Source organism: Malania oleifera, chromosome 8, assembly GCF_029873635.1.
Source record: "Malania oleifera isolate guangnan ecotype guangnan chromosome 8, ASM2987363v1, whole genome shotgun sequence".
Taxonomy (NCBI): Eukaryota; Viridiplantae; Streptophyta; class Magnoliopsida; order Santalales; family Ximeniaceae; genus Malania; species Malania oleifera.
In genome coordinates, this window is record NC_080424.1 from 64,232,628 (window position 1) to 64,256,837 (window position 24,210).

A 24,210-nucleotide genomic window follows, 5' to 3' on the forward strand; every position below is an offset into this window, starting at 1 on the left:
GTGTAGTTTTATGTAGACAAAACTACATAGAGATTGTAGTTATCTCAGTGCAGTTTTGTGGATTAGGTGTTGGAGAGGTTTAACATGGTTAATGTTAAACCGGTCACTGGTACATTGTTGGAGAATCTAAGTAAACAGTCTACTACTCAGTACTTAAGGACGTAAGGTGATGTTTGGGACGTGTCAAAGGTTTCCAACACCAGTGCAGTTGGGTACTTTGGCGGGCAACAGAGGGATCTGTCACTTGTGTGGTTCGTAAATAGAGGTTACATAGGGGATTTGGATGACATGAGGCTTGCAACAGGGCATGTTATGGGAAGGCCTAATTATTGGAAGTCTAGGGTACAGTCTTAGGTTGCGCTAGTTACAACTAGATCAGAGTTATTGGTAGGGGTTGAGGCTGCCAAGGTAGCATTGTGGTTTAAAGGATCGTTCAAGGAGCTGGGTATTCAACTAGGTGGAGTTCCTGTTACCACGGTCAAGTTCAAGTGTTGCTTGGACTTGGTTTACGTCTCCAAGTGTTATACTGGAGGTGAGTCCTAATCTAATAGCCCAAGTGGAGTAGGGGGGATTATGATTTCGAACCTGAGTGGTGAATATTCACCAAGGTGGAGGTTGTTAGGGATGTGACTCATACTTCGAGTGGAAAATAGGTATCGGGGAAAGCATCATGAAGCGAGGGACCAAGAAAGAGATGCAGGATGGCAGTCTTGAGGGCAAACCATTGGCGATTTGGGTGTAACCGTTGATGGTTTTAGGAAGTGCTGCAGGGTATTCTTAGCTTCAAACCATCAATGGTTTGATCTAAACCGTTGACGATTTCACTGGTGGACTTCATGGATTTTTTAATCTAAGATCAATATATTGGGAGTTTTTAGAGGAATTTCCTCCAAGGGATTGCTAAAGAAGTGTTTTAGATTATCTATAGGTCTTCTGTACACATTAGATTGATATATAATGATTATTATGTAACCCTAGAAAGATTAAGTTTGGTGCAAGCTTCATTAAGCTTGGTATAAGCTTCAAGGGCTTTGTAAGCTTCATTGTTCATAGTTGTTGGCCTAACAAGGCTTACAATTCTTATTTTGATGATAACAAATCATGATGTGTTTAATGTGGTTTAAGTGAAAGTTTTTTAGGAAAAAGGCAAAGCTTAAAGGTAGTGACAAAGATCAAAAGGATGATAAAACTTATGATTACAAAGAGATCTTGAAGAGCATGAGGATTAAAGATAATTTTATGAAAACTCAAAGAAAAGATTAGAAACTCAAAGATGATGGAAGAACAATGACTTACTTGAAGATCAATGGAATAAAGATTTAAGGATGTCTATATGTAAGTACTTCAAGTTAATTTCAAATATAAACTGAATTGAAGCTCTCACAAAATCAAAAGAAACTCAGAAATATGTTTTTTAGAAAAACCCTAAAGTATGTTTTTCAAATCGAAGAAAAGAAATGTTTTTGAAAGAGAAAAGTTTTTTTTAAAGAAACAAAAGGTCCAGGCAACTGTCCTCTTGTGGCAGGCGACTGCCAAATTAAATGAAGAATTTTTCAAAGAGATAGTAGCATGCCAGGCGACTGCCTGAATATAGCTAGGCGCCTGGGTGGTCATGTCAGGCGACTGCCTTGGTTCTAGTAGGTGACTTCCAGTATTCTGTGTTGTGAGTTTATTCTATGACAGGCGACTGCCAAGTCGCGGTAGACGACTGCCACTCGAATGTTGGTTTAAAAACTCTCAATGAGAAGATTTTTTAAATGAACTTTTTGGACACTATTATTTTGAAAAACTTGGAAACTATTTCAAGGAAACTTTTAGGGTAAGAAATTACTTTTAAATATCTATAATAGCCCCAAACATCAAAGATTTTGACACCAAGAAATTTCCAGCAATCAAAGCTCTCTAAAAAAAGCTCTCAAATTCTCTTGTGTTCATTCATCTTCAACTACTGAATTGCTGCTGATTCAAACTACGAAGTAAAGCCTTCAAAGTCTGAATCTTTCAAATTTTGGAAGATACTTGGTGATCTAAATTGAGTATTGAGTTTCATATTCTTTTATATTTGAATTACTTTGAAGTATTATTGTGCTGAATGTTGTACTAACCTACTCTGCTGTGAGTGTGTTCTCTTGTACACAAACTCTTCTCTATCTTGGTTCTTGTTTATAGACGATTCAAGGCTGTAGAATCGTTGGACCAAACGAGGGAATTTCGTTTGGAGAGGCAAGCTATAGCCTAATGGAAGGAGTGATTGTAATCGGTAGTGTTCCACCCGTCAATGGAATTGAACTAGTGAATCCTTTGGTGGTTTGCCAAAGGCGAGGACGTAGGCTGGGTATAAGCCGAACCTTGTAAAAACTTGTGTCTGTCTTCTCTTCCTTACTCTTTATTTTTCAACAATACATACAACCTGCGTGTGTGCTTTACATTTCTAATTCTGAGTGTATGGTTGTTAAATAGACCGGAGGGTAATTTGTTTTGTCTTGATCAACATTGATTGCGAAAACCGAAAGGGACTACATTGGTTGATCATCCTAAACTTATTAATCTGAAAGTTTGTTTAAAAGCTAAACACAAAGAAGAAATTGTGAGTTTGGAATAAACACAGGGCTTACATAAATTCAGCGTGCTTTACAATTTATTACAGGACTATTGATACAAAGATCAAGTTTTTGATTATCTTATTGATTGGTTGTGGTTGAATTGTTTTTGTATTTACTTGCTGTGATTGTTGATATAAAACAAAGAATTAAACTTGAAATAATTTTAAAATTCCAATTCACCCCCCCTTCTCTTGGGAAGCTATCTTAATTTCAATTGATATCAGAGCAAAGTTATAGTAAATTCCTAACAAGAAGCTATAAAAAGATTTAAATGACTAACATAGGAGTAGCTCCTTTTTGGAAAGGGTCAATCCTCAACTCGTCCACCAATCTTTTGTGGACACAACTACACCTTTTGGAAAAAGAGAATGCAAATCTACCTCCAACACATGGATTGGAAAGCATGGGAAGTAATTATGGATGGAGACCTTATTCCCACAAAGATAATAGATGGAAAACATATTCCAAAAGAGAAAAAGGATATGATCGAATCAGATTATAAGATGCTTCAAATAAACTGAAGTGCTATAAATGCTTTGTATTGTGCTTTAGACGCTAACAAATTTAATAGGGTCATGACTTATAAAACGGCTAAAGAAATATGGGACAAATTAGAAGTTACATATGAAGGAACTATTGATGTTAGGGATAATAGGATAGACATGTTAACAAGAAAATATGAAAATTTCAAGATGAATTCAGATGAATCCATATTGAGTATGTACACAAGATTCACCCACATAATTAATTCCTTAAGTGCCTTAGGAAAAACTTATACCACCTACGAAATGATTAAGAAAATTTTGAGAGGCCTTCCCTCCATATGGGAACCTAAGGCTACAACAATTACCGAAGGAAGAAACCTTAAGACCACCTTCTTAGATGAACTCATAGGTTCACTCCTTACCTATGAAATGGCTCTAAAAGAAAGAAATCCTAAACCAAAGCACAAGAAATCGATTGCTCTAAAAGCATCAAGCCACAACTCAAGTGAAGAAGAAAGTGAAACAAGTGACTTAGAACAAGATGAATTAGATTTCATCACTAAGAGACTAGAAAACTTTTATAAAAGGAATAAAAGATTTCCTAAGAAGTTCAACAAAAGAAAAACTGAAAAAGTAGAATCAAGTAGAAAAGAAATTAAAAGTAAAAATGAACCTCCTATATGCTATCATTGTAAGAAACCAGGACATATCAAACTGGATTGCCCATTGCTCAAGAAAGACAAGAAGAAAAAAAGGCAGTTATGAAGGCTACTTGGGATGACTCAAGTTCCAGCGAAACCGAAAACGAATCAAGTGGACAAGAGATAGCAAACGTATGCTTCGTGGAAAATGATGAAGAGGTAAATTCCTACTACTCTTCAACAGAACCTTGCAATGAATCTTATGACGAATTATGTGATAGTATGCCCTCATACAAAGAATTACAAGCTAAATTATTTTCCTTACATAAAATATTCATAAAAATTTCTAAAAGAAGCATAACTTTGAAGGATCAAAATAAAGAACTATTGAAGCAACTTGAATATTCAAAACCATTGAAAAAGAAAAAGATTCTAGTATTGAGATGTTAGAGGAGGAAGTAAGTAAAGTAACTCAAGAATTAGGCAAAATTCAAAAAGAAAACTTGAATAGAAAGGATCTAGAAATAAAAGAACTAAAAAAATTAGTAGAAGATAAAGAAAAAATTATATATAATTTTACAAAAGGTAAAGATAATTTTGAAAAAATGATTGGACAGCAAAGGCTACATGGAAATAAAGAAGAAATAGGTTACAATGGTAAAATAAACAAAAAGAATAAGAAATTATACATGAGATACTTTGTGAAGGAAGTCAAGCACTATGCTAGCACTTCCTCAAATAACAAACATGAACACACTACTTGCTATATGTGCAAGACTAAAGGTCACGTAATGTTTGATTGCTCACTAAAAAGGAGGCTGTCATCATCCGAGATCAAACCACCAACCATTGTGGTTCCCATCAACTGATATAGCCTACGTCCATGTTCTCATCGACGAAGGCCATTTTGAGGTTTGTCGCCGAAATTCAAAACTTCACCAACGAAGAGATCCAGAACGTCCGAAAAATATCAAGATTAGGGTTCGTCGCCGAGGCCCTTCCTTTGTCGACGAACGGCCTTGTGTGGCTCGTCGACGAAGGCGTCATTTCGTCGACGAATTTGACTAGGTCAAGGGGTCTATAAATAGATTTTTGTTTACTTCTTCATTAAGAAATCAAAATATCTCTCCCTCTCTCTCTAGAACCTGCGCCCACACACACACACTCTCTCTTCGATCCTTCGTCGTTTGTTGCCCGTTTCAATGATCAGATGTTACCACGAGGATCAGGAAACGAATATCTATAGATCTAGCGGAGTGGATTCTCGATTTTGGGAAAAAGCTAGGGTTCGGTTTTTGAGCGTATCGGGTGTTTTTCAGGAAATATGTAAGGGGATTATATTATGTCAATTATGTTTATAAGTTCTAACAGATTGAAATGTTAAAAAGGATTTTAGATAAACCGTTATGACTTTTTTAGGGTTTCCGAGCCTAGGGTTCAGTTAACCAACTTTATTTTCAAAACCAACCATTTAAATTTAAGTATGATATTTTTAAAATATAGTATTGCTCTTTATGAACGTTTTCACCGGGTGGAAAGTTGTCATTTCAAATCGTAGACTTGTTTTAAAATCAACCAAAGACGGTAGGATTGATTATCTCCATTTTTACCGTGTTTAGCTATATATCTATATTTAGTAAAATAACAACTTGAAGATATTCATACCCCCATTCTAGTAGTAGTATGTATGTTCTCAAACAAATGAGTTATGTATGAGTTACCAAAAGAAAATTGTGTGGTATGAATATATTTTTAATTGACATTAAATGAGCAGATTTTGTGTGATGCTGAACTATAACGACAATAAACCGAGATAAGAAATATGACGGCTACATTCCAAGAGAAGAGAAGAGCATAAATGAGAAGAGATGAGATGCGACAGCTAAAAGCCAAGTTTATGATACGCTGATTTTTACCGAGTTAGTATCTGACAGATATATTTTACAGAGATATGTACAGAGTATGTTATATTATATTTTTATGAAATGAATGATGTTTACATTTTTATATGATGTAAATTGTCATATATGATAGTAGAGTCCTGTTATGATGATTTCAAGTTTAGAATATGGTACCATAGCTATATGTATAAAGAGGAGCAACCACACTGCTCAGTTAGAGTGTGGATGGGAAAGGCGATTAGTGGCCTAGGTAAAGTACTCCCCAAAGGAGTGATTTCGAGGCCCCATCAAACGGAGTATTCTGGATGACTCAGCCTTTAGGTAGCCTTCGGGCATAGAGAGAGAGAGAGAGAGAGAGAGAGAGTAGGCACCATTGTACTATGTTTATGTTTGACTTGGCATTAGTCGATTGGCAATTTGTTAAGTCCAGCTTTCGGGCCGCACAACCTGTCATGGGGGGGAGCATGTTGCATGTGTATGTGATAGCATGACAACGCTAATCCTACAGATCAGGTTATATCTTCTAGGCATATATGGGCATATTTACTATAGAAATGGCTATATTGAGCCAAAGTATGTATTTTCAAATTTACAGAGTAATACAGTTTTAAAATGTCAATTAAATGTTTTTAAATGTTCGCAATATATGTACCCACGAAATCTCATGTTAGCCACACACTGATAATAATATAATTCATTTTACTGAGAGGTGTCTCACCCTAGCATACAAATGTTGTTTCAGGTCCTCCAAGGGATCGAGCCTAGCGTGTTTCTAGACGAAATTAGATAGTAGATAGTCCTTGTTAGAGCTGGTGAGATTTTATGCAGTGTCTATCTTTTGGGGATTGTATATATATATAGCAGATTATGTTTTCAGTATGTATGGATGTATATAAGAAACAGTTATAAACTTTAGTAAGTTTTATTAGAAGATGTATGTTTTCCGTTGTGCATGTTTATTCAGATTAGTATGGAACACCCATTTTTCCCTCGTTTGGGAGGGTTGTATATGTATGGTATCAGAGAGATGTATGTTTAGTGGCATTCCAGACCCACCGAGAGGGTCGGGGCATTACAGTTGGTATCGGAGCGAACCAGGTTGTTAGGTCTTATAGACTTGGTTAGACAAGGTTAAAAGATCTTACTAGAGTATAGGAGTCAGAGTATGATAAGGATAGGAATGGGTATGATAGGACTTTCAGGTTTAGCTTCGTAAGTCTGGAGACAGAAATCTATTGGCAGACTTCTATGCTTTGCTAGATTAATCGACGAGTTCAAAAAAAATCACGGCAATCCATTAACGATTTTGTTTCTGAGTGGAGGGGCAGAACTTGAGTTAGAATGAGAGTATCAAGTTAGTAGAGTATGTCGTTAGTAGGGATGTTAAGTACATCCAGGGGGTACGAAGATGTACATGGATCTGCGGGAATCTTTCTGGTGGTCTAACATGAAAAGATAGATCGCACGTTTCGTAGAGCAGTGTCTGACATGTCAACAAGTGAAGGCCGAGCACCAGAGGCCAGCGGGACCGTTGCAACCGCTTCTCATTCCTAAATAGAAGTGGGAGCACATTTTCATGGATTTCGTCATGGGATTGCCATCAAAACTTCACAAACAGAATGCGATTTGGGTTGTGTTTGACAGATTGACGAAGACAACCCATTTCATCTTAGTGAAAGTTAGTCATTCCATGGATAAGATAGCAGAGCTATATATTCAAGAGATAGTCAGATTGCATGGGGTGCTGATGTCAATTGTTTCATATAGAGATCCACGATTTACTTCCCAGTTCTGGAAGAGTCTACAAGAAGCGTTGGGATCTCAACTTACGTTCAGTATTGCATTCCACTCACAGACCGATGGTCAGTCAGAGAGGACCATCCAGATTTTAGAAGATATGTTGAGGGTGTGTGTACTGGATTTTGGGAGTAGTTTGATTAGATATTTGTCGTTAGTTGAGTTCACATACAACAACAGTTATCAGGCCAGTATCGGGATAGCACCATATGAGGCACTGTATGGTAGAAGGTGTCGATCTCCATTATACTAGGATGAGGTTGGTGAGCGTCAGATTTTCTAGAGTTGGTCCGGTAGACTTCATAGAAGGTCAAGCTTATCACGGAATGAATTAAAGCAGCTCAGAGTCGGTAGAAGAGCTACGCAGATACACGCCGAAGGGAGCTAGAGTTTGAGGTGGATGATGCTGTATTTTTTAGGATTGCTCTGATGAAAGGAGTGATGAGGTTTGGTAAGAAGGGCAAGTTGAACCCTAGGTACGTCGGACCGTTTGAGATTCTGGAGAGAGTCGATTCGGTGGCATACAGGATAGCATTACCACCCGCATTGTTTAGGATTCATGACATGTTCCACGTATCCATGCTTAGGGGGTATGTTCCAGATCCTTCGCATGTGGTCAGTTACGAGTCGTTGGAGCTCGGAGACGCGTTAGCATATTAGGAGATACTAGTTCAGATCCTAGACTATAGAGAGCAAGAACTACATATGAAGGGAATTCCGTTAGTAAAGGTACCATGACATAATCATGCAGTAGATAAGACTTCATGGGAGCTAGAGTCAGAGATACGTCAGAAGTATCCTCAGTTATTTAGAGACACTCAGAGTTAGATAGGTAAGCAAAATGGTAAGTAAGTGGTTTATGTGTATGTTTGGTAGTGTAGGTTTGTTTATGTTTAGAGTATGTTTGGTCTTCGGGAGAGTTTTGTTTGGATATTGTAATCTCCCAAGACACTATATGTAACCACGATATTCCTCCGCCATAAGTGAGGATAGGTAATAAATTTGGGACAAGACTTCTATATGGGTGGCCATCGGCTCTTCCTAGAGTCAGGGCAGTGATGGTTTAGATAATGTGATAAAAAGCAGTAAGCAAATTTTGAGGACAAAATGTTTATGAGGAGAGATTATAGAGACCCGAACAAGGAAAATAAGAAAATTAAATAAGAAAGGAAAAAAAGGATTTTCAGCAGGCTTCGTCGACGAACTCCATGTTCTCGTCAATGAAGGCCCTTCTAAAGTTCATTGCTGATATTCAGAGCTTCGTCGACGAAGAGATCCAGAACATTCGAAAAATATTAGGCTTAGGGTTCGTCGACGAGGCCCTTCCTTCGTCAACGAACAGCCTTGTGTGGCTCATTGACAAAGGCATCATTTCTTCGACAAATTTGACCGGGTCAAGGGGTCTATAAATATATTTTTGTTTGCTTCTTCATTAAGAAATAAAAATATCTCTTCCTCTCTCTCTAGAACTTGCACCCACACTCTCTTTCTCTTCGATCCTTCACCGTTTGTTGCCCGTTTCAATGATCGAAGGTTACCACAAGGATCAGGGAGCGAATATCTATAGATCTAGCAAAGTGAATTCTCAATTTTAGGAAAAAGCTAGGGTTCGACTTTTAATCGTCTCGGGTGTTTTTCAAGAAATAGATAAGGGAATTATATTATGTCAGTTATGTTTATGAGTTTTAACGGATTGAAATGTTAAACAGTTACGACTTTTCTAGGGTTTCCGGGCCTAGGGTTCGATTAACCAACTTTATTTTCAAAACCAAACGTTTAAGTTTAAGTATGATATTTTTAAAATATAGTATTGTTCTTTCTTAACGTTTTCATCGGGTGGAAAGTTGTTATTTCAAACTGTAGACTTGTTTTAAAATCAACTAAGGACAGTAGGGTTCATTATCTCCATTTTTTTTTCCATATTTAGCTATATATCTATAGTTAGTAAAATAACAACCTATATATATATTCATACCCCCATTCTAGTAGCAGTATGTATTTTCTTAAACAGATGAGTTGGGTATTAGTTACTAGAAGAAAATTGTGTGGCATGAGTATATTTTTAATTAACATTAAATGAGCAAATTTTGTGTAATACTGAATTGTAAGGACAATAAGCCGAGATGAGAAATATGATGGTTGTATGCCAAGAGAAGAGATGAGATAAGATGTGACGGCTAAAAGCTAAGTTTATGATACGCCAGTTTTTACCGAGTCAGTATCTGACAGATATATTTTGTAGAGATATATACAGAGTATGTTATATTATATTTTTATGAAATGAATGATGTTTACAGTTTTATATGATGCAAATTGTCATATATGATAGTAGAGCCCTGTTATGATAATCTCATGTTTAGAGCACGGTACTGTAGCTATATGTATGTAGAGGTACAACCACACTGCTCAGTTAGAGTGTGGATGGGAAAGGCGATTGGTGGCTTGGGTGAAGTACTCCCCGAAAGAGTGATTACGAGGCCCTATCCGACGGAGTATTCCAAATTCAGCCTTCGGGTAGCTTTTGGGCACAGAGAGAGAGAGAGAGAGAGAGAGAGAGAGAGAAAGAAAGAGTAGGCACCATCGTACTATGTTTATGTTTGACTCTGCATTAGTCGGCTAGCTATTTGTCAAGTCCAGCTTTCGAACCGCACAACCACTCATAGAGGGAAGCATGTCGCACGTGTATGTGATGACATGACGATGCTAGTCCTACAGACCAGGTTGTATCTTCTAGGCATATATGGGCATATTTACTATACAAAGAGATATATTGAGCCAGAGTATGTATTTTCATATTTACAGAGTAATACAGTTTTAAAATGTTAATTAAATACATTTAAATGTTGGAAGTATATGTACACACGAAATCTCATGTTAGCCCCACACTGATAATAATATAATCCGTCTTACTGAGAGGTGTCTTATCCTAGCATACAAATGTTGTTTCAGGTCCTCCAAGGGATCGAACCTAGCGTGTTGCCAGGCAGAGTTAGATAGTAGATAGTCCTTGCAGAGCTGGTGAGATTTTACACAGTGTCTGTCTTTTGGGGATTGTATATATATAGCAGATTATGTTTTTAGTATGTATGGATGTATATGAGAAACAGTTAAAAACTCTTGTAAGTTTTATTAAAAAATGTATGTTTTCTACTATGCATGTTTATTCAGACCAGTATGGAACACCCATTTTTCCCTCGTTTGGGCGGGTTGTATATGTATGGTATCAGAGAGATGTTTAGTGGCACTCCGGGCCCACCGAGAGGGTCGGGGCATTACACATACCTCTAACATCACATGAAGACCCATCACCGAGTGATACCATACCACGAGCTTCTTTGAAAGAATGTAAAAATTCTTTCTTAAAACAAACATGAACTGAACTCCCATAGTCCAAAACCTATCCATCATCTTTTGGACTACTACGAGCATTCATGTTCTTTCTCGTCAATTTATGACACTCCCTCTTCATATGGCCGTAGTTCTTGCAGTATCGACACTGCACATTATTTCGATTGATTTGTCGACGTAAGTTGCTTGTCATTACAAGGACCTCATCATTATCATGCCATGTGGCATGCTCCAATACATTGACACCATCCCGTGTCTTCTTTTCTTCTTTATATCGTTTTCGATCTTCATAGTCCCTTTTGAAGTGTCCCTTTTTATTACACCAATAGCATACAACCTCGCTCGTATCTCGTCCTCTTGAACACCATTGTTTCCCTCCAAGCTTTCGATCTTTGCTTCTTCCTTGTCTTTCACTATTAGTCACCAAAGCCTGCTCATGAGAAGTCATAACCGGCCTTTTTAGCGTCTCAGAATCTTGAAGTAATGTCATCACATCATCCAACTTCAAGGTATCATTCCCTATGAGCAATACAATTACCAGACCATCAAATGAAACTGATAGAGACGACAAAAGTAGAAGTGTCTTATCCTCTTCATCAATTTTCACGCCGAGACTAAATAATTGGGTCAAAATCTTGTTGAAATCATTTGTGATAAAAAAGACTACTTCCATCGCTCATTCGGAGTTGATAAAGTTTCTTCTTTAGAAACAATTTATTAGTAAGAGACTTTGACATATACCTCTGCTCCAATTTCTTCTAGAGCTTCATTAGTGAGGTTTCGTCAAACAAAGAATATTTAACTTCATTTACTAGACACAATCGGATTGTGCTGACCGTCTTCATCTCCAAATCAGTCTAAACATCATTTTTGATATCATCAAACTTCTTCCTTATCAGGGGCTTGATCAAGCCTTGTTGAACCAAAATATCTTTCACTATGCTTTAGCATAAGCTGAAGTTGTTCCACCCATCAAACTTCTCCACCTCAAATTTTGAAGTGCCAACACTTGTCATTCTGCTCCAAATCTCACAAAATGGACACCGTCAATGGCTCTGGAATGGCCGAAAACCTTATAAATGGTTCAATTCGTTCAAAAAACCAACCCAAAATGGCTCCGAAATGCCCGGTCAAACTTCTGGTCAAAATAGTCAAACTCCAGTCAACTCTCCGTTAAACTTAACGGAATATTCCCTCTGTTAACGAAATATACCTGATGTTGTTAACTATCACTGATGTCATTACTTGACACCTTCTGCTGATGTGGTACTATAGGGCCCACCTGCTGATGTTGCTTGCTGCACGGTCGTGTGGGGCCCATGTGTTGACGTGGCACTGGGTCTCCAGCTACTGACGTGTCGCCGATCTCAACTGACGTGGCTTGCTGAATCGACGTTGATGTGGCGAGATAACGTCATGTTGACGTCAATGTCTTCAACCTTTGGATGCTCGCCGACTGATCGCTGGTGCGTGAGGCCACCTGCTGATCACCTGTCGACGTGTGAGGGTGTGTGGGGCGCGTGGGAACGTCGCCTGGTTGTTGGTGGCGCGTGTAGGCACATGCGGCCTCGTCTGAGCTCCGTTTGAGCTCTGATTACCACCGTTGGTTTCGTCTCAACGAGAGGAACGCGATGGTGGTCTCAAAACGCAATTTTGAGATACTCAACAAAGGCTCCAATCTGGAAATTTTGCTCCGATCTGACGATTTTGCTCCAACCTCGCTTGGATACCAATTGTTGGGGGGTGAATCTATGAGCAACAATCGCACATGAGCAAAATACACAACCACAATGCAACCCCAGATTTACATTGTTCGATCCAACCTGATCTACGTCCACGGAGCACACACAACTTCACTATAAACTGGGAGAATTACAAGGAGGGGGAGGAGCACCTGGTCAACTCCCTCATTCTCTACACACACACACACGCAACTCTGCACTCATAACTACGACAGCACACACACACACACGGAGGTGGAACTCAATAGTAGGTGGCTGAATTTCAACATTGTAGGTTGAGTAGGTGGAGGGCTACAAGTCTCCATTTACTGCAGGTCTCCATTTCAACAATTTCGGCTGGGTGGTGCGGCTGCCGACTCCATTACAAGCCACACCCTTACAATCATTGAGGTTATCCCACATCAGTTGTGGAAGGGCTTCGTGGTCAGTTATTAAGTGTGAGGGAAAGTCTTACCCTAGAGCTAGCTTTTGGGGTTGAGAAGACCCAAGACCACCTAACACTAACACTAGAACCATGGTACAACATTCTTCCCAGGATGCCGGGTACGTGGGACCACCGATTTGGAACCCGATGTGTGAGGGGGAGATCATTGGAATTATCCTACATCGGTTGTGAAAGGGCTTTGTGGTCAGTTATTAAGTGTGAGGGAAAGTCTCACCCCATGAACTACCTTTTGAGGTTGAGAAGGCCCAAGACCACCAACAGTATTAACATTATTAAATGATAAATTAAGGAATGAATATATACATTGTAAGTTAGACATAACTCCTATAAAAGATAAGATAAGGGAGGGACGATTTAAATTATTTAGACACTAACATAGGCCAAATATTGCGCAAGTAGGGAAAAGTGAGTTGACTATTATGAAAGGCGATATGAGGGATAGAGGTAGACCTAAAATAATTTAAAATGAAATAGTTAGTAAGAATTTAATAGTTCTAAATTTACCAAAGAAAATATGATGTAAAATGGCGAAAAAGGTTTCTTGGAGCCAACACAACCTAGTTAATACTTGGTTTTTTCTTCTTGTTTATTCTTGCAAGAAAAAATTGAATTGGAATGACATGAATTTTGTGTTTCTAGTGCCATAGAATTTTATTGTTAAACACATTTATGTTTATTCATGGTATAGTATACAATATTCATCGTATAGTATACAATGCTAAGTCATAAAGATTATGTTTGCAGATTACTTGCACAAGCAAGAAGGGGAATTAAAAAAAAAAAAAAGGCACCCCAGACTGCTTACTCTAGTAAATTAAGACCTTCCTAATTAAACAGTAGATGCATGGTTCAAGTCATTGGCATTAAATCTTCAGGTAGAAAACGTACAAGGGTGAACTTGCTCTCCTGGTGAATTACTGAAGTGCCTAAAAAATTTCTGACAACATACAACAAGAAGCAAACCAACAAACTAACCAATGCTTAAGTCCCATTAGATAGGATGGATTACATGAATCATTTTCAACCAATTTACATGATAATAGACAATTTTCTTTAACAATTTTAAGATTATTAAATCCTCATTCACTATCATTTTCTAATGCAATCCCATAAAAAAATATTAAGAAAATAGGCTTCTTTGTGTTGATACAAGACTCCTAGCCTAAAGCATGTTTTGAAAACCAAACCAAAACAGAACAAAACAAAAAACAAATGCATTTATAAGGTATTGCCGACATCGATCAACTTAAGGTACATGTTTTTTGCTTTATTCATTCATTCTCCACTTAATTGTTTATTCATTCATTACATATGTTCGGTTTGATTAAAAAAACAAAATAAATCCAATTGCTTTATTTTTGTGATATAAGCATATTCCAAAGCTAGACTTGAGGTCTTGTCTGAACCACGTACACTTCTCCATCTTTCACAACCCCTTCAATGTCCTGAGCACAACCGTAGAGACTTTCTATGATTTTTCCTACCTCTGCTATTTTTGAGAAGAGTGCGACTCGAAAATTTTCATCACTTATCATCTGATCATTGGAGTAATGCAACACAACCTCCTTTGCTTTATCCATCAACACGCTGTTGTATATTTAGACTATTAGAAATCAGGAGTCATTGAATAAATTGTGAAAAAAAGACAGTAGCACCTCCCAAATTTCTATTCATTAACTACAATTGGGTTTCATGCATTTTTTTTTTTGGCTAAAATATCAGAGCACAGAGTGCTTTTGCATGAATGTAGCAAGATCACCGACATGGACAAGTATATAGTGCTACTTAAAGACTTAAACTAAACAATTGAATTGCTCCCTTTAGATTGTTTGCACCCAACGAAATAGCTATATCAGTTCTTTCATAAGGGGAAGGGGTCTCCTAGTGAAATGATTCACACATAGAAGATTAATAACTATTCACCCTCCCTATATACATATTTTCTGAATTTATCATTTAAAAGCATGTTAAATTGGATGGCTAGGATTATTGGTCATTCCAATTCATACATCCTCAATCCTTTAAGCAGCTTCTAGCAGTTCTGCTATAAAGTTAACTTTGGTTTATGGAACATCTATTCCTAAGAATATAATGAATAACATGGGAGTAAAATAAATATTATATAAGGGTATAATAATTTAGACAAAAAAAGTCACCTAGGCAAAATTTTTTATTATTTTTTATCATTAAAGCTTGATATGCATTGTTGACTCACAACCTAATAGCTTAACATTTTTTTGTAAAATGGTAATCTAGCATGATTTTAGGGCTAGTTACTAGGATGTCCTGAGTTCTAGTCTTGTTGCCCGTGTTCATTATGTGTGTTTTGAAAAATTATTGTATTCCTTGTAATGGGTGTAATATGTCGTGTGTTTATCCCTTCACGTGCTGTCAAACTGCATGTACAGGGGAATGTTAAAACTTGATATACATTGTTCACCACCAACCTAATAGCTTAAACTTTTAGGTAAAGTAGTAATCTAACATGTACAATATGGAGGTAGCATAGGAATGGTAGAATTTGGAAATTGTCATCCCTTACCATTCCGTATTATAGATTCATAAAAAAAAAAATTTGTATTGTCATTTACTTTAGAGTGACCATTCTTTTGCAGCTATCAAGTTATTATATTACGAATATTTTATTCCTAAGAATATACATTTTGCAAGCCAAAAGAAACTTAGCTGATCCTCCAATGCTTTTAGTCTTGAAATTACTAATCTAGGTGTAATCATAATGAATGATTTTTGTATTTCTTGAATTAATTTAGTACAATCATAACTCTATAAATAATACAAACCATATATCAACAAGGAAAGAATTACCTAAAATAGGAGCATGAAATCTGCCCAAGTATTAGGCTAGAAATCCCTATACAATCTCTAGTATCATTAACCCATTATTCTCGGGATTTCTACACTCCCCCTCAAGTTGGATCATAAATGTTGACCATAACCAACTTGTATGTGAAATCATCAAAACTTTGTCGAGGTAGTCCTTTGGTGAAGATTTCGGTTGTTTGTTCTTTGGTAGGAACATAAGTCATGCAAATGGTTCCTTCTTCAACCTTTTCCTTGATAAAGTGCCTGTCCCTTTTTACTTGTTTGGTCCTGTCATTCTGGACTGGATTAAGAGAGATGTTAATGGCTCTACTTTGTTATCACAGTGGAGTTTGATAGGGAACTTTACCATGACATGCAACTCCTCTAAGAGTTTTCGTAACCACAGTCCTTCACATATCCCTTGCGCCACTGCTCTAAACTCTACTTCAGCACTACTTCTGGCCACAACATTCTGTTTTTTGCTTCTCTAAGTCACCAAATTTCCCCATACAAAGGTGCAGTACCCTGAAGTTGGACCTTCTATCTTCTGCTGATCCTGCCAAATCAGCATCTGTGAAGACTTCTATTTCTTTGCTCTCACATTTTTTGAAGAATAGTCCTTTTCGGAGATTCCTTGAGATATCTAAGAATCCTGTACATTGCTGCTAGGTGACTTTCCCTTGGTGAATGCATGTGTTGACTCATCACACTTACTGCAATGCAATATCGGGTCTAGTGTGTGATAAGTAAATTAGTTTGCCAACTAATCTCTGATACCTTTCTCGTTCAATAGGTTTTCCGATGTCTTCTCTTCTTTTTCTTGCTTCAATGGGGGTATCGCTTGGTTTGCACGCCAAGCATGCTGGTTTCTGTTAAAAGGTCTAGGACATACTTCCTCTGAGAAACACTGATTCCCTTCTTTGATCTAGCAACTTCCATCCCCAAAAAATACTGCATTTATCCCAAATCTTTTACCTAAAACTCAGTGGCCAAGACTTTCTTCAACCTGTCCATCTCTGCTATGTTGTCTCCACGTAGGATGATGTCATTGATATATATAATCAAAATTGTATTCTTCCCATCTTCAAACTGCCGGAAGAACATAGTATGGTCTGATTGTCTTTGCCGATATCCTTGGCTCCTAATCACCTTTGTAAATCTATCGAACCAAGCTCTTAGAGACTGTTTGAGTCCATACAGGGACTTTTTGAGTTTGCATACTCTGTTTTCTTCACCCCTTTTACAAAAGTCTGGTGGTATCTTCATGAAGACTTCTTCTTCTAGTTCACCATTCAGAAAAGCATTCTTGATGTCAAGTTGCTGGAGTGGCCAATCCAGGTTGGCTGCCAAGGCTATGAGAACTCGGACGATATTCAGTTTTGCCACAGGTGCAAAGGTCTCTGTGTAGTCAATGCCATAGGTTTGAGTAAACCCTTTTGCAACAAGGCGGACTTTGTACCGTTCCACTGTCCCATCAGCTTTGTATTTCATAGTAAACACCCATTTGCAGCCCACTGGTTTCTTCCCTCTTGGTAGATTCATCACATCCCAAGTTCCATTTTTTTCCAAGGCCCGCATTTCCTCCATAACTACCTCTCTCCATTCAGGGATCTCAAGGGCTTCCTAAATATTCTTTGGAATTTTTATCCTGTCAAGATTAAAGGTAAAAGCACGACACCCTGTAGACAAAGTATTGTAAGACATGAATTTGGAAATGGGATGGAGAGTACATAACCAAGTTTGTTTTCTAAGAGTAATGGGTAAATTGAGATCAGCCTATGTAGGTTTATCAAAGGAGGACTCAAGATTACTTGAAGACATTACTTGATTAGGAGTGGATAAAGACTCGTGGTTGCTTAGATCTATCACCGGTTCCGACTCTTTTGGTGCCTTAGGTATGAGATTCTCTTTGTCCTTTAATTTTGGCTTTCTTGAGTAGACAAGTATCTCCTTGTTATATTGTTTTCCTGCATCTCCCCTTGAATTCAAGTTTTCTTTTGTATTTGGCACATTAGAAGCACATTTCAAGACAGGCTCAATGTTTGGGACAGGTTCAATGTTTGGGACATGCTCAAGTTCACTAATAAAGGTATTAAAGTCTAAAACTTGAGCTTCTTTACTACTCAAAGTCTCCCCCTAAAGAGAGGAATTTTGGAAGTAAGGAGTAGTTTCAAAGAAAGTATCATCAAGACTAACAAATACCCTTTTTGTTGCAGGATCATAACATTTGTACCCTTTCTAGTAGGAGAATAGCCAAGAAAGACACACTTGAGGGCGCGTGGATCCAGTTTATGTCAATGATTTATATGGACAAAAGCAGTACAACCAAGCACTTTGAGAGAGAGATTTGAGCTGAGACAAGAGTTTGGAAAAAATGCCTGGAATTTTTTACAAGATGAGGCAAAAGAGAGAACTTGACTAGACATTCTATTAATAAGATATGTAGCTGCGAGAGTGGCATCACCCCAAAATATTTTTGGCATATTGGTTGTAAATAGCAATGCACGAGCTACTTCAAGGTTATGTCTATTTTTTTGTTCGGCAACCCCATTTTGTTTGGGGGTGTCGACACAAGAACTTTGATGAATTATTCCATGTTCTTGGAGATAATTTCCCACAATAATATTAAAATATTTTGTGCCATTATCTGTACGCATAATTTGAATTTTTGTGTGAAATTGTGTTTGAATCATGGAATGAAAATTGATAAACATAGAACGCACTTCAGTTTTGTCTTTCAACAAGTAGACCCAACAAATACGAGTGTGGTCATCAATAAAAGTAACAAACAAACCATTTTGTGTGGGTACGATTGAGAGCGCTAGACGGGCCCCATATGTCACTGTGAATCATAGTAAACAGTGAGGTTGGTTTGTATTTGAACTTTGGGAAAGAAGTACGTTGGTGTTTTGCAATTTCACAAATCTCACATTGAAAATCAAATGATGTTTTAATCGAACAAATGGAAGGAAATAACTGTCTCAAATACTGGAAATTGGGATGACCCATTCTAAAATGCCATAACAAAATATCACTATCGAACAGATGCAGAAACACAGATAGTAATTTGACGTTGTTCATTCACATTAGCCTCCTCAAAGTAGTAGAGACCCTCACACTTCTTAGCACTGCCAATCGTCTTCTATTAAGATAGGTCTTGAAAAACACAATGAGAGGGAAGAAATTTAGCAAAAGAATAGGAATTCTTAGTTAACTGGCTATTGGATAGTAAGATACAGGATAAATTAGGAACATGAAAAACGGACTCCGATGTGATGGAATCAGAGAGTTGGATATTCCCCCTGCCTACAACAGACGAGAGTGATCCACCAGGAATTTTAACTTTCAAATTTCCAACACAGGGTGAATATGATGAGAAAAGATTATAGGCATCAGTCATGTGGTCAGAGGCACCAAAATCAATAATCCAAGGAGTTTTGGATCTAGAGGTTATACTCAAGGCTTGCAAAAAATTACCTCTTTGGGCTAAAGAACCCAAAAAAATATTTGTGGAAGACTAACCCAAAGTTTGAAAGGTAGAGAACATCTTGCAAAGTTGTTCCAACTGCTCAGAGTTAAATGCACCGCTTGTTGACCTTACAGGTCACACCCAGTTTTGATAATGATAAATACTTAGGTATTTGATGGTTTTCAAGTGTTTATGCAGGCTTAGATGAGCATCTCAAGGAATGACACTTGAAGCAACATGAAGACCCTAAAGATTTTAATTTGTATTGCCAATTCAATTAATGTTATGGGTCTGTAATAGTAACTTAGAAATATGGTTTGTATTATTTTCCTGCATATCATGCATATAGGATACAAGGTAAGCTTAGTAAGACCATAGTATAACTCTAGGTCCCAACACTCTCACATATATCAGACAAAATACAGGAGTGTTAAAAATGTGCTTAAATTGAATATTATTAGGAAAATTGAGAGAGCTCGGGTGACCAAACCCCAGGAGTTCAAAACTCCTCGAGCGCCCGAACTGTTGAGAAGTCAACAATTGACTTAGGCTCTTGGGAGACAGATCAAAATTGTGCACACCTTCCACGGGCGCTCGAACCCTTCGAAAGGAACATTCCACCAATTTAGGCTACCAAGAGATATAGTTCAAATTGAGCCCCGGGCGAACGAACACACGAGTTCGGGCTACCAAACCTATGATCAGGCACCCGAATTTACAAAGAAATGTTTATGACTTTGATTCGGGCCACCGAATTGAAACTCGGGCTGCCGAACCAATTTATAGATCTTTTATTATTGTGTCTGTTTGGGCAACCGAACTATGGTTCAACCACCTGAACCTCGCCAAGTTAAAAATTTTTTAACTGAGGTAAATACGGGTTAATTTGGGTTAATTGTGTTTAAACAATTTGAAACTTTTTTAAGAATTCCCAACAAGTCCCAAACAGTTATAATTTTACCCTAACCTAAAAATATAGGTTCATTTGTGTGGATTAAGGAGAGATTAAGGAAAAATTATTAGCCAAAATTCTCTCAAACTCAAAATCCCATTTTGCCTATAATACTTCCAAACACTCTCATACCTTCATTCCATTGATTAATCTTAGCTTTGTGAGAGTTCTTGCTTGAGTTATTACTTAGTATTATTGCTCATACTCCCATTACTTTGTTTGGTTGATTGGTATTGATTTTGAAGAGTTAAGCAAGGTTTTCCCACAGATTTTATTTAATAAATCTTGTGTTGGGAAAAACCTAGTAGCTTAATAATCTTTGCATTGTCATTGCAAAGATTCCTGTAACTTGATTTTGTTGTGCAAAATATTTTTAACAAGCTATATTATTCTTTCAAACAACTCTGGAGCATATTTCATTGAAGGAAAATATTTTGAATTAGTTTGAATATTTGATTAGCATCTTTGACACTCTGGTTTATTATTGAGATTTGATATTTACTGTTTCAAAGAAATAACTTGATTAGAGCACTTTTGAGCATATTAGTGATAATACCTTGTTGAGTGTTGCTTGCACAAAATCACATCACTTAGCTTACATTTCCTATATTGTTGATGTGTGATTGATTGAGTATACTATGCATATTGGGGTACATATCTACTTTACTTGAGAAGCATAATTACTGTACCAATTATGTTGTGAAAAATATTGTTGTATTTTCAAGCGTGACCTGAGGGGGTTTGATCTAGCCCGGAAGGATCAGGTTGGGGTCAACCCTGTGAATTTGACCTAAGGCCTTCTCCGCCCCGCAGGGAGAATTTATAAAAGTTGAGATCAGTCCTGTGCTAATTGACCTGATTGTATTAGGTGCCGCTCCATCCGTTAAGTGAACATTAGTAGAATCCTCGAACTTGCGAGCTAGAGGTGGGGACGTAGGCACAATTGGCTGAACCCCGATAACATTTCATGTGCGTGCTTTTAATTTCCGCATTTTAAATTTCAGCACATGAATGTTTATATTTTACTATTGTGAAGGATTGAGTTTATAATTGAATAGACAGACCCTAACTTGAGTAATATTGTTGTTAAACCGATTGACTTAGGCAATAATTTTTAAATACCCAATTCATCCCCCTCTTGGAAATACACCAAAACTAACATTTGGTATCAAAGCCTCATTGCACTAGAGTTAAACGTTTTTGCAAAAAGATCGCAATGACTCAATTTGGTGTATCCCCATTCGGAGAGGGACAGTCACCTTCTAGGCCTCTTATATTTTGTGGTGTCAATTACACCACCTGGAAAATTAGAATGAGCGTATTTATAAAATCAAAGATTGGATGGCCTGGCGGGTGATTGTTAATGGAATTCGTATGCCTTTGGATGAAAATAATATTAGGTTAATGCATGCGAATTCATATGCCATGGACTTATTATTCTGTACTTTATATTCTAATATTCTACTTGAGTTTATGGCATGTTCTAGTGCAAAGGACATCTGGGATGAACTCAAAAGGAAATATGGAGAGTCCCGAGAGGATGAGACCACCACTCAAGGAGTGGTAAGTGATAAGGAAATGGCATTAACAAAAGAAGAGGTATATGATTCTAACTCAAACTCAAATAATGATTCTTATGTTGAATGTTGTGTTGTATCAAATGATGAATCATCTATTGAATTTCATGATAGCTCTGTTGTTGATGCATGCGATGATTCTTATGAAAAATTTTGTGATATATCTTATAATGAGTCATCGACTGTTTCTGATAATGATACTGTATGCATTGATTCATATGATAGTTATGAAGATAAATATTGTATTGAATCATGCTATGAGTTTTATGATGAAAGAATGTCATTGAACAAACAACTAGAAAATGATTCATTTAAAATTCATAAGTCTCTAGTTGGAATATCTTATCATAAAACATTTTTGAAAATTCAAAACAAAAGGTTGGCTAAACAATTAGAGGAATTAATAGATTATCATGCCACCTTAGAGAAAAAAAGCATGAAAAAAGTATTGAAAATAATATGCTAGGAGGAAGAAATGAGAGATGATAAACCCTCAGGTTGTAAAAAGAAAAATCTTTTTCAAAAAGGATTCAAAATCACTTAATAAATGTCATACAAACTTTTACGCCTCATCAAGCAAACATAAGATTAGTAAGCATAGCCTTTCACAAAAATTCAAAACTTGCTTACAACATAAAAGAAAAGGGCACAACAGGTTTAATTGTTTAGTTGGAGGTATCAGAGGCTTAGAAAAAGAAATGAAATGGATAATCATGAAAGCAAACCCCGTAGGACCTTTGGAAAAATGGATCTAAAGTAATATTACATAATCATTTAATCCATCCTTAGTTTCTAGGTTTAGGGGTAGTGATGACCAAAAGGCTAGGAAGTGGTCTTTGCTTAAAATATCAAATCTTGGTGTATGCATTCACTATATAATATTGTTTTACCAAGAACCTTTAGAGAATCACGTCAGTGTGGAAATACATGTAATATATCCAATCTGAACTTAATGCATATATATCATAATGATTGATGAAAATATGAAAACATTGGTAGTTTGCTGAAATAAAATCCACTTCCAAATGGACATGACATCTTTGACAGGTAATTAATTTCAATTGCTTAATCCATACTTAAATGTTCAATTCTTAAGTTAAGCATATATTGTCCATTGCACAAGCTTGTGGTTTAGGGAATTTCACACTATATATCACATAATCTTAAACCCATCCTTGAACTTAAAAGTCTTGAACAAGTTGGAGTCATAACTCTTTGTATAAGCATTGTTTATCTAAAATCCATATCTATAGTGTGCTTATTAAAAATCATCATTCTCAATCAAAATAGAAATAGCCTAGGAGGGATTTGAACTGTTCATCGAATTATGATAATAAAATCCCTTTGAGCTTTAAATGTAAAAATTTTCTAATTTTGATTTATATAGAAGTTTTCTCCTTCATAGGAATTCTTTGCCCTTTCACAATCATATTCGGCAAAGAGTCTTCCTATCCCCTGGTTCGTATCCTTGCTCACAATTATAATCATGTCTAAAGGATACTTTCTATCTTCCAAAGAGCACTGCTCCGTAAATAATAATGTGCTCCTAGTTACTTTTAGTCTAACTGTTAGGACATACTAGCTAGCATAAATACATTTTGAACAATGTCCTACCTCTTCTAAATACTCTTCGAACTTAACAGAAATTATAATCCTTAAGAGTGTTTAATCTACTTCACACGCATAGCTCTCAAAATGTTAAGTCATATCCTTTAGAGCTTTATATACTTAGTGAAGATTTGAATGGCTAATATGATGGCCATAGGTTTCAACATATATGAAAACGCAATAACTAAGAAACCTAAGCATGAATGTTAAGAAAGAAACGCCATTTGAACTCGGGCCTCTATCATATATTGAAATTCATAAGTAAAGAGGCATACGTTGGCTTATGACCCTGAAAAAGTATTACACATGAATCTTTGGTCCTCTAAGCTTAAGCATGTTTAGCCAAGATTAAATCACGAAAAATCTAAACACTTGGCTAAGTAATTAGAAAATGAATAAGGCATAAAATGGATTAGTGCGTAACTCTGGGGGAGCATCTCCCTTTCACATCTAAATAAATTTAATGCTCTCACATTATTATTTGCTTATGTGCCTTGATGAGAATAACTCTACAGCCCACTATCCATTGTTTCTTTAATGATTATATCATTGTTGGATAGCATATATTAGAACTACAAGATTGCATGCTTGTGTTAAATGCCTCCTACATGGCCGATGCAGTTGATGAGAATTGCATGCTGGTAGTGGGTTATAGATTCTCGCATGCTCAAACTGAATTATTTTGAATTGATTGCTTGAATTTATCAGGTTTTGGTGCATGAAAATTTGGGAAATGTCCGATTTATAGATAGCATGCTGTCGAAATTTCAACGGGATTTTTACCAAACCAAAACCTTGTGTTAAAGATGATTATGATAA

At 36.9% G+C, this 24,210-nt stretch overlaps 1 protein-coding gene across 5 annotated transcripts in view; it reads right to left on the reverse strand.

The window, feature by feature from the left end:
• The window catches only part of LOC131162512 (alpha-glucan water dikinase 2), a 157,882-nt gene that overhangs the window by 10,498 nt on the left and 123,174 nt on the right, over positions 1-24,210 (reverse strand). For 3 of the 5 annotated variants that reach the window (XM_058119093.1, XM_058119091.1, XM_058119092.1), the window contains one exon: positions 14,209-14,549. The exons of the other annotated variants lie outside the window; for them this stretch is intronic. In XM_058119093.1, the coding sequence (XP_057975076.1) occupies positions 14,345-14,549 (205 nt within the window). In that variant the 3' untranslated portion in view covers positions 14,209-14,344. Of the gene's footprint in view, positions 1-14,208; positions 14,550-24,210 lie in introns of those variants that run through there. 5 annotated transcript variants of the gene reach the window in all.